Source organism: Triturus cristatus, chromosome 2_1 (assembly GCF_964204655.1).
Source record: "Triturus cristatus chromosome 2_1, aTriCri1.1, whole genome shotgun sequence".
Taxonomy (NCBI): domain Eukaryota; kingdom Metazoa; phylum Chordata; class Amphibia; order Caudata; family Salamandridae; genus Triturus; species Triturus cristatus.
The window spans coordinates 689335358-689347832 of NC_140581.1; the positions used below are offsets into that span (position 1 = coordinate 689335358).

General features: G+C 41.4%; 1 protein-coding gene across 1 annotated transcript in view; it reads right to left on the minus strand.

The window, feature by feature from the left end:
• Positions 1–593: 593 nt before the first annotated feature.
• The window catches only part of KCNN2 (potassium calcium-activated channel subfamily N member 2), a 568271-nt gene continuing 556389 nt past the window's right edge, over positions 594–12475 (minus strand). The window contains exons 7-8 of the mRNA XM_085632627.1: positions 5264–5333; positions 594–1197 (exon numbers count right to left, since the gene is read on the minus strand). Of these exons, the coding sequence (XP_085488753.1) occupies positions 910–1197; positions 5264–5333 (358 nt within the window). The 3' untranslated portion in view covers positions 594–909. The remainder of the gene's footprint in view (positions 1198–5263; positions 5334–12475) is intronic.

The following is a 12475-nucleotide window of genomic DNA, read 5'->3' on the forward strand; positions in this document are numbered from 1 at the left end:
GTGTGCTCAGTTTATTCTCTTTTTGCTCTCGCGTAAACTATCGATAATCCTGTTCGCAGGGTATTGTAGATGCCACTTACCACTATAGTATATGCTCAGGCATGCCTCAACCCCAGTGAATGGTGTCGTAAAGTCAATGATGACCAAACAAATTAGCTGGCCCATTACCCACACATGTTCTGCATATTAGGGGCCAACAGTGATGAAAATGTGGAGGCCCCTGGCCCAGGCCTATAGTCTGATAAGTAAACTCGATTTATTTACACTGACAATCAAATCAGCAACCTGCTACAAAAACACAGTGTTGAGATAAGTATTTTATGGCTACGCTTCCAAAATCATACAAAGATTGTTTCTCTCTACAATAAATAGGTAAGAGTTCTTGGCTGACAACCAATTAAAAAAATAGAAAATGTAATCTAATTACTTTGTGGCTTTCTCCTTTCGAGGGTCGCTGCCAAGGGGCTACTTAGGGTAAGTGAAAGCTACTCAGAGACTGAATAAAATATTGATTGATTAAATGTAACTTGTTTTCGATGAGTGGGCATTGCAGAACACAAAAATAACAATATAAACTTCAAGTGACCAAGCAAGAAAATGCATAAATTATCTTTTTATTATATAGTTATATTAATAAAGATTTTCTGAAGTGCATGATTAAAAAGTTTGTGAAATTACAGGAGGAACTATCTATAGAGCAATGACAGGTGCATTCACTGTGCATCTCTGAAAGAACAAAATAAAAGAGTTTTCACTCAATTTGGCCTAAAACTTTGTGTTCAGGTTCCCACGATTCTGACATCAGAACCCGGATAACACTGATTAGAACCATAGGGCTTTACAATAAAAGCTAAAATATTGACCATATGATGGCAAAAAGTCTTTATTTTGTGGTTAACGATTCCTCTTCTAGCTACTGTCTGATGAAGTTGGTGGCGCTGTGGAGGAGGACCGCCTCCTCCGCGACACGGATCGCGACCGCTCAGCACTATAGGCAACATGCTTGTCATAACTTTGCAGCTGAGCATCAACCATGTCCCGCTGCTGCTGGCTCAGCGTCTGACTGATCAGTCCAGGAAGGGCATGAATGCTTCCAATTAATGTCTCTAGCTTCGATTCCAGGACAACAATCCTCTTCTCAAAGTCTTCACTCCTTTCGTTCAAATCAGAAATCATGTCATACATGATGTTTTGTGTCTGCAAAAGAGAAAGCATGTGTTACAGTTTGCCCTTAGAAACATTTTTTGTGTCTGTTAATCAGCAAACGGACTAATTTATCAGGAGCGCAAAATCCAGTCGTACCCACTTTCTCAACATTGTATGGCATGATTCACTTGTAGTTTATCGCAGAATCATAGTACACGTAGCAACTGTCCTTTTACCCAAGAAATGCTATACAGATTGGGAAATAAACCTCTTTCATTGCCAACAAGTGAGAGATCAGGAAATAAAAAAATATTTAGTAAACACATAGGTCCTTATTACAAGCTCCTAAGAAATAGGTGCTGGAATAGCGGGGCCATATCCCAGTACACGAGTTAGTTTTTCTGGGGTGGGGAAAATGCATATATCTGGAACCACTGGGTACAATTGTGCGTGTTTTTCCTCCTTCAGGGAGAAACAAAGAGATACAATCCACACTGGTTTATTACCAGCTTGTAATAGGTGTGAATAAGTTTGGGGGCTATTTTCAAGACTGTGGGGCAGGTGGTGGGAGAGGTCACAGCAGAGTTTGCTACTCGCCCTAAGTTGGAGCAGTAGGATGGGCTGGTGCGCCAGGCACAGCAGCTGCCCGCAGCACTCCACAATGCTCTGGGTGTGGTTTCTGCAGGCCTGGGATTAAAGGGTCTGATATTTTCAGACCCAGCAATGCTAGGCCCCAAAACATTGGGCTTCTCAGAATGGCCCCCCTTACAGAAGTAGTAGTCATAGCAAGTGGTAAGGGTGGAGGCATCACCTGCTTACATCGTAGCAACCTAATAGTGAAAGCACTACAATCTGACCTCCTGCCGTCCTGTGAATACCTATGCATTGAAGTTGCTGGTAGCAACAATCATCCATGCAAACTGCACACGTTCTACCACCCGCCTCGAGACAACCTTCCCTTCACTGAACAGATCATGGACATTATCTCGGCGAACGCAGATTTCCATGGCACTTAGATCTTCCTGGGAGATTTCAACCTGCATTGGAACGATGTGAATGATGAGGTGGTCAAATGCCTACTGGACTTCAACCTAATCCAAATCTGTGACAGCCCTACTCATATTAAAGGAGCTACCTTAGATTCAACAAAAGGAGGCCTGATGGCACCTTAACTTCGGCTCAACTGGAGGTGAAAAAAAGCTCCCTCGCTGCCTGTACGTTGCTGCTGTGAATCGAAAGCAGACAATGTGCAGGCGCTGCTGAACGTGTCCCGAGGTCTGACAATTACACTGGGACAAGTTCAGCATATTTCTGTGGGGCCCAACTTCTTGGCAGGGGGGCGGAGTCAACCCTGTGAAAATAGTGGATGGACGCTGCATACCTGCGTGTACCCCCGCCAAGTGCCCTGAGTACAGCGATGGGAAGTAGAAGTCAAAGATAAAATGGCCCTACCCTACCTGCTTCTGAAACATAACATGCTTATGAATTGCAAGGTTTCCCAGCATACCCTGCTGGTGAACATCTCTCATGGTATATACATTTAATGTGACATTCAATTTCTACCTTTCAATTGGAAAGTGCTTATATAAACGATTGCAAAGTACATGTAAACTGAGCAGAAATGACAGACAGTGACGTTACATTTGTGCTACTTATTACCCTTTCAGTAGTTACGGAACATTAAATCTATTTGGCCCATTTTCAGCTGAAGTGTACTCCAAAGACATACACATCTTTCTTTTTTTGTATAACATACACTTCATACATTTTTTTAAAAACACCCCTGCTGCATGAAATGACTGGCCATAGAATGCCAATGACAGAAGAGGTAAGATCCTAGGGCCTGAGCAGTTGAGCATGATACGAATCTGCAGCACTTTTCCACATTCAGTAGGGAGCCTAAGTATGCCCAGCAAGGCTAAGACTGCAGGAGCCCTCGTTCAAGTGACGAATCAGAAGAGGTGATTTTCTTTACAGCTACAGGATGTGTGGGGCTGATAACCAGGGTGGAGTAGGAATACAGAGGAGACCTTTGCACTGCTGTGGCAGAGATTCACTATTTTCGATTCGCTATACTAAACTATAGGATAGTAGTGATGCTACAATGGATAAGCCCATGTAAAGAAGTCCATTATTTTGATGGAAAACTGGAATCGCATTAGGATTGGCTAGATCTCACCACTGCTGACTGGCTTTAGCTTCAAAATACCATGCTTGGCCATCATGCACGAGAGAATGTGCCTGAATTGCAGGAGTAGAGAAGACTTCCCTGGCTCTGCACTACAAAAAATCTACATGTTCACCAGAAGTGTATTCAGCTCTTTCTCCACCATTTTGCTTTAACCAGTCTCCTGCTAACCCACCAAACTAAATAGGACCAAGGGCTTACCAGAGAGACCTTCTTGCATTGTTAGAACTTTCCTCCTCAGACCTGGAGAATGCAGAATGTCATAAGAAAGAGGAAGCTGTTTCCTGCCAGAATGAATTCCACTGCATTAGTTGCAATAGGACTTTTATTGTTGATTGGGACGCTGCCATGTGAAGACTCTCATGGAACTGGGAAAGGTAAACTGGAGTCTGATGAATCAGTCCTGAAGATTTGATGACTTTTCTTCAAGAAGCATTGCTACTAAAGCGTATTGCAAAATCTTGGGCTTTGCTGCTAACGATCTACCAAGAGTTCAGAAAAAGACATCATTTATGTGGCTTCCAAATTTTGTTTTTTCCCACTCTAAGCTTTGAGGATGACACTTCAAGGTTCTGCTACTATAACAAAGGAGGGATCAGGGGCACTTGTAGGTCCAGCATACGAGCCCCAAAATACATGACACGAGAGGAAGAGGTATGCAGTTCCTTTTGAGGAGGGGAAAGGAGGTTGGGTTGTTCAACACCCGCACCCTAAGGAGGGGACTGGATGTCTCCCAATCTGGGAAATGGGGCCCTCACACACTACGGTTGAGTGTCATGCTTCATCATAGGGCTTGCTCCTCGTCAGGCTGGCGCTGCGTGCCTGATGGACAGCCTATGAGAGGATCTTTGTCGCAGATCTTCTTCCCAAAGCCATTTGGTGAATTGCTGGTGTGGGGCCTCAGTGTAGATGTGGCTACAGTGTGTGGTGAAGTGGTGTGTGGAGAGAGAAAATGAGGTGCAGTGGTACTCCAAAATGAATTTAATCTGCGAGCCCACTGGTCTCAATTAAAAACATCTAAGGTGTCACCGCTGAGGAGGGGAATCCATAAACCAAATTCAAATTAAGTTAAATTACAATTGTGTAATGTGATATTTCATAGTAATATCTGTGCCACTTTCGTGAACATGAAGGGTACTCATTTATGAGAAGTGATTCACACGCCCAATATGTGACCTTTATAGCCCTATTATTAAATTAATATTAAGTGCTTTTTCACATTTGCATACTTTTAGTTTGCCACTCCATGGTGAATATTTTTTTCCCACACTGCAGGAGATAATTAAATGGTTAGCGATCTATTGACTCTAAAACTAATGAAAGGACTGGAATCAGTCTGATTTCAGGCTGCACAAATGTATCTGAATGAATCATTAAAAAAGGGATTAATTTATCTAATAGGCATGTTTTGTGTCATACCCACTTCACTTTTGTAAATAACAGGCTGTTCCTGAACAAGTGACATCTGTACATTCTCAGTCCTGCATTTGTGGAAAGTAACTCTTCAAAACTCATCCATGGAGCTTGCAACTGCATATTGATAATATCCCACAGCAACTTTGAGACTTTGCTCAATTACATTTAGTATTTTACTCACTTGAAGTAAAAGTTCTTTGCCCTTATTCGCTATCACAGTTAAATCATTTTTGTTTTGATAAACTGATATTCTGAACTTGTGCCAAGTGGGTTTTGCATAACCCTTGTGATTTTGCGTGCCAATGCCATGCAACATAGACTTGACATCATATGTTGTCATCACTTCACTTACATCATGTGCATTCCTCTATTACCTTTGTTTGCTGAGAACTCTTTCGGCAACTCGAAGTAGTTCGGTCTTGAAGCATCATGCCACCACCTATCATCAGATACAGTGCTTTGATAATTAAAAATGAAGGGACTATGTCCGCAAACTGTGCAGCGGGTACTAACCTTCGCAAGGTCCACCAAAGTATTTGCTTGATCATTCAGTTTTCTCTGTTCCATTTTTACACTTCTTAATCTAAAAAGAGTAAGAATTCAAGTCAGGCATGCTCTTTGACGGTTCACAGGTTCCGGACGTTGCATGCATGTTATTGGCAAGTACTATATGGGCAATGTCCAGGATATTTAGGGTAGAGTTAACTACGGTTATATGTCTGGTATAATGAAAGGCATGCTTCCTCAAAACCGCAAAAAAGAGAGCAGAAAAGAAAATATGAAGTCTTCAGACCACTTTTGCCCATGGATCAAGTTGAATTCATAAGGGAGAGAAGTTATTTTCCACATGATAAGAAGCCAAAACATTCCTTAAAGCTTTAGTATCACGGCAAATAGGCATAGAAAGAAAACACAGCAAAATTCAAAGTTGCAACCTTGAAAGGTTATCGCTATGCCTACTTGGCTAGATACGGGCATTAGCCCTGTTTAGTCTGAAATGGATTTGGTTAGAAGTGAGTGTTTGAACCTGATGAAATACAGTGATAAGTGAGATTCATATAGATTCAACAAAGTCTTTTTATGACAAGACACTAACTGGAGTGGAATGCTTCCTAAGAAGACCTTGCCTACAGCCGCCGCCAATCAATACACAATACTTGAACAACAATATTCATGGCTAACCCTCTTTGGCTATGAGTACTCAGACATATCTGGGACGCGCTAGTGAAGTGTTTTTGAACCTACCCGTGTTGGGTGCACTGTGTTGAAATTCTAGGGTTAGTTTAACAATTCTTAATTAGCAATGTGCTTTGTTCTAGGGTAAATTGCAAAAGAGGTTTGTGAGACAGAGGAATATCGCAGAGCACTGCACAGAATATTTGTCAACAAAAATGAAATGGCCAATGTTTGTAATCCTCTGATAGTTTCAACATTCAGAATCCACCCATGATTGGATCTGAAGCAGGGCAAAAGCATACAAAGCCAAGTGACAGAAAGTTTGCAAAGGCCCAAATATATGGGTAGTTCTGTGTCAAATGCATGTGAGTACTGGATCATATGTATTATGAGAAAAATTGAACTATTAGCCTCAGTCAGTGTCATCTTTTTTTCCATTACCAATGGCAAATGTTAATGTCCCTGCAGTTGTTTCCTGCCTCCTGAACTTCAAACAAGAGACATGACTGGCTGTCTCTACCAGCCCCAGGAGCGCCTTATATTTCCCACTGTTGTGCTGGGGGTGCCATAACACCCAGAATAGGTCAAGTAAATGGCAGTGGACACGCAAGTCATTTTGCATATTTACAAAGCGACAGATGCCGACACCTGTGCACGAAGAAGTGAAAGAGTAGTAACATAGTTCCAATTTGGGGACATTTTCTATGGATGCCAGAAAGTAGGATATCGAGCATGGCTAGTTTTTACTATAAGTAACTTGCGAACACAGCGGTGGTGAACGTTCTGTATGGTAAATATATTTCCCTCATGTGATTTTTCCTTCAACTCCACTAAATACTAACTAAACAGGTTTTAATAGTGCTCATGCTACAGACATTGACCAATGCTTAGTATGCAAGGCCCTTAGCATGCTGTTCAACTCAATCATCTGAGCAGACAGTTTATTGAACCACAGGTTTACCAAACAGATTAAGTGCACTTGTACTCTGGTTTGCTTCCAATCAGTTGAGCAGACCTATCTAAGCCCAGCCCACATGTTGCATATATTATGGTGCACTTTTCTTGCTCTAATCTCCATATACAATATGCTTCTGTGGCACATGTTCAAAGTACACAACTTGCTGGTGCTGTAACTTAGTAGGTGTACACTCATATACCCATACCATCTCTTCATTCTCAATGAGTTGTTTTATGTGGTACACAATTGTTAGTAATTCTAAAACAGACATTTTATATTTAGATTCTAGCTGCTGCTGTGCTATTTACATTATAGAATATAAGCTAGAGCAGGCAGGGGTTGGACAGTCGGAGTGATTTAGTAAGATTTTATTTATTCATTCAAAACCAGGGGTTTCTTTTCTCGGTGAATTTCACTTATCACATGTACAGCTATGATGCTGAATCACATTTCCATGGCAGCAAACCCATCGTTCAAAAATTACAAAAATAGGGTCAGTTGGATGCATGCAGACAGTTATTACACTCTTCAAACGTTTGGAAAAAGGAGCGGCTTATACGGGACAACTTACTTCCGAGCTCTAGTTTGATTTTGTTGAAACAAATCAAAAAAGACAAAACAAAGGGAAACGAAATTTAAAATATACTAAAACAAACCATCACACGGGGAAGTGAAATAAAGGGGAGAAACAGGAATGTGAATTAAATGGAATACACATAAAAATCGATTTTTACTCCAAAAGGAAAGCAGTGTGGTTATCAGTAAATCAGTACATGTAGCAAGTGACCCATGAACATGCATAGCTCGGCATCAAGGATGCACTTTCAAACTGTACATCAATTCACAAGGGGAGACCTTGGTATTTCAAACGCACTTTTTATCTAAATATACAGAACAGGAATCTATGTGAAGCGCTGCTGTTATAGTATATACAACTGAATTACATTAAGTTACGATGCTGCTGAACACAGTGTTTTTTTTTAATAGACTGAGAATTAAATTACCCCACTTACTTTAAAACAGAACATTGATTTCCCATGCCTGAATAGGGTGCTTTTTCACAAAATAATTAAGGCAGACATATACGACATTCATTGCCAGGCACAGTAATTTAGTCTATGCGTGTATATGTTTGCTGTATACATTTTGAAATGTCTTTGTACCTATTGGCTTTGCGAATGCCTTTTGGCAATGTTTTAACACATTGTGGTGTTTACCGATGCTGTGCATCATCATCAAAATAAAAAATATATAAAAGGCATTATGACGTGACTGCTGCTGGAGGTCACATCATTTCACTGGTGCACACATGCATAACGACGTATGCACGTAGATGCATCAGACCGCATGCAAGTGCCATTGGAAAGACACGAGAGCCATTTGCTTTAAGTTTTCATTTGCTGATTCAAGCAGGGAGTCACTTGGATTGGTAAGTACAAAAATAATGGTAGGATCGCCCTAAAAAGGATGCCTTAAGACTAAAGAGCAATTTGAAACTGCAGCACTAAATCTTCGGTAAAAGACGCTCCTTCCTAGATAGGATGAGTACAATACATGTGTCCGATAACCTGTGCTCACCCTTGGGTAGCTTGGCACAGAGCAGTCAGGCTTATCCACAGGGTCAATGTGTAAAGTATTGGCACAACACCACCCTCGCAACACACCGCATACGCTACAAAACGACTCCACACCATATGTATAAAAACTGGTCTTTGTATTGCACACACACATCTAAATCAGCACGTTATATACATTGAAATCAAAACTATCTGCACATTGAATATATACTTTAAAGTTATATGCAATGGTCAAACTTTTCCATTAGCACCCCAATAGCATAACCATATAAGCCCTATTCAGAGGTAATCAACAAACACGACATTCCCTATATCGCATACCCCAACATTTGCAAGGGTCAAGAAATCACAAGTGTTTTACTAGGCCTCATGACCCAGCCCTCCAGTCACTCAACAACCATAGCCAATGATACACATTTCCCCTTCTGCCGACACTGATCAGAATGTTGGAACCAGCTTAAGTGGAAATAAACAGTTACTTAGTTTCATCAACCCAGATTGGACCTCCAGGTGCTTCACAGCACCTGCACGAGTGCAGGATCACTATCACCATGTAGACAAAAGGTTGCGACGTAGGAAGCTGGCGTGTTTCTAAGTCTGAAGAAATGTTTCCCTTCAGCTAGCTGTAGGAGCCCACAAGGCACGACAAAACCCCCTCAGGCCCTGTCACAGTGTTCTCCACAACAAAGTACCTTGTGGTTTGGGTCCAGGGAGAGGGAGCCAGCAACCTCGGACAGAGGCCGCGATGTCAGGCACTGTCATCCTCCGATCTGGAGGTCGAAGACAGTCTCAACTCAGGTCTCCCAACACCCCTCAGACACCACACGCTCTGGAGTGCAAGCTAGCACAGGTCCTCTGGTTGCAAGCTTGGATCCCTTGGACTCTGCAAGATTCCCCGGCACTCCTCAAACTCCTCATGTCCCGGCACCTCAGGCACGAGAACACTCCTCTGCACAGTGTGATGACGGTGTACATCAAGGCGGTCCTTGTCCCAACCGATGATCACTTCCACCCATTTCCGCTGGACCTCTGCGCGGACCTTATGATCTTGTGGAAACAGGGAGATCCTTTTTGTCCCTAGGATCTCTTGGAAAGAAGGCCAGCCAACTGGCCCTTGGAGAGTACCTAGGAACCCGGGCCACAACAGTTGGTACTAGCTGAGGGCCAGCAACAGCCAGGCAAAGTCCACCAAGTGATAGTCCCCTTCCTGGAGCATGACAATCTCCAGGCCACCATAGGTCTGCAGATAATCCATTTGAAGTCCCTCCAGCTTTAATGATGCCTCTTTTCGATGTCCCATCATTGAACCGGCATAGTATGGTTCCAAATCTAAAAGCTTCTCTAACATTTGAGGTGAGAGCCCAAGTAGTTATACCCACAATGGCCTTTGAAGATGCAATCAGTTCAAAAAGCCACCTTTGAAATGTACAGGTCCTCCCTAAAATTTCTCCTGTCTGCCATCCTACCCCTGAAGGTTAGATCACTATCTTCATTGGGCCAAGACCCTGCCCCTTGGAATGCAGGTGCCAATTCACCATTATGAACTCATTGATACCAAATACTATATTGTCACTATTCTGCCCATAGGGAATCCTGCTCAATAGCCTTCCCTACATTCCCCCATGTTAATCCAATGCGAGAAGCAAGTCCAGTTGTACCAACCACACCATCTGGTGCCATTCACGACCATGCATGTAACGCACACATGCCCTACTTCTTCCCGACACAGCACCCTGTCACCATGGAGAGCTCCGATATTGCAAGAGACATGCTGATCCTTGACACATAGCTTTTCAAAAGCCAAGCTGAGTAACAGTAACCCATGCACACAGGCCCCACCAGGACAAATCTGTGGCACGATCGATGAGCTACTTCCATGGATGTCACAACCAGAGCTGCAGGCCCACGGAGGTGCATTTGAGTTACATGCCATAGGTATATGTCTTACCCCTTGACAAGGGACTTACACCTAACTCAAATCAGCCAATCATGCATACACCAATCACCAGTATGTATATGACAAGCACAGTGCTTTGCCAATGAATGGCAGTGTCAAATGTGCTCAAAGTCATCAGGCTAGCAACTAGATCAGCAGAAAACTGAGAAGGAGAAAAGCAAAAAGTTGATGGAAAGCACCCTAGAAAGGGCAATTTCCAACACAACAATAATTCTAAACCATGGATATGATACTCTGAACCATGGGGATGGTGGATGGGAATAAAAAATGAAAAGGATTCATATCTGATTAGGACTTTTAATCTAGTGGATCAAAAGACATTAAATTAACTTGTGGACTACACTTGCTATACATTATGCTTTCAAATTAAAGCTAGATAGGCAATGTGCATTTATGGTGTTGCTCCAATGTTACAGATGGGGACAACCCCGCTTTCAATCAGTAATGTCTAGAACTGTGACAAAGTGGTATTTTTGCTTGATATACACTACTATGGGCCCGATTACAAGTTGAATCGTAATTTATTTCCCATGATAAATCAGGATACCACGGTGTTATCAGGTGTGATAAATAACACCTATTATACGTTTATGGGGAATAATATGCAGATTTTGGTGTTTAACGCACCAAAATCCACATGATATGGTAATTACCATATGTTTCCCCCAGTTAAATCTGGGCAAGTTTGACCTCCCAAATTTTAATGAATGTTGGGTTATTTAACTCATCCAATAATTAGTGGATGTGTTAAATAAAACCAAACTTGAAGTTTCATCACGTGCATAAACAGAGGTTTATGCACGTGTCTGAATTTAACGAGCCACTCATAATTAGGCCCTATGACTTTAGTCTTTGGCATTATTAAAGGTTATGGTTTACAGGGACATTGCCATTACCAATACCAAGCTGGTCTATTAACGTGATTTACATTAGACATGGATAAAACAAGACGTGTGTAAGACATAACAGACTTGCTGCATGCATGCTATAACTAGATTTAATAATAATGACAATCATGGCAGGACACAGAAGAGGGTCCTATAATAATGTTCATATATATGGGTAGGAGTTGTCAGCAGGAAGTTCTTGACTAACCTTGGAACATGTAAAAATTGGGTCGACACATTTCAAAATAAAGACTTTATGGGCCAAGCAGCCTTTTAGCTGGCTGCCATGCCATGCCAATTATATTTAGTAAATTAATGATTGCAGGGTGCCAAATGTTAATTAGTGCATTAGCTGTGTAGGGATGAAAAGTAAAATAATAAAACACTCTTGAAATGTAATCAACTATTGCCCATTAACATCTAAGAAAAAGTGAGCAGTCGGTTTATATATTTCAGAAAAGTAAGGGAAATATTTAATATTCCGAAGTATGAAATATTCAAACACGTGAAGGTGCTCTGCAAAATTTCACTTTCAGGTTGACCTGAAGACAAATCCTATAGAAATTTAACTCAGTCTCTTTTTGATTATTTTTGAGGTCGAATTAATAGAAACTGTTACTTTACTTAATATTCCTAAATAATACTTTCACTAGTCATGTAATTCATAGGTAGGCAAGTACATGCTAAAATACAAGAAATGCCGTCACCATCAAGCATATTATCCTCCCAAAAAATGCTGTAATCTGGGGAACTATATAAATTCCTATAATTTACCAAAAGCACAATCAGAACATACATTGACTGCTGTACGAGTGGTCTGTCAAATAGCTCATTTCTGATTCATTGGTACCGGTTTATCCGACCACCAATAGGTTAATCAGAGCAGCAGAGTTCACTGTTTAACTTTTTATGTTTTGTCGGATTGCTCAAAGACGCGTATGGGAAACAAGGATGTTAAATGTTTGTACTCATTTTTAAAGTTTAGATTTTTTGTACTTTCAGAAACGCAAAATGTACATAAAAACATAAAAGACTCATTGAATACCAGGCATTTGTTAAGCAACATGATGTTGCAAAGGGAAAATTAACGTTACCTGTGCAGTTTAAAGTCATGCTTATAGGGCTGTTCCCGCAGAGATTTCGAGTAGGTAGTCAGATTTCCCTAAACTC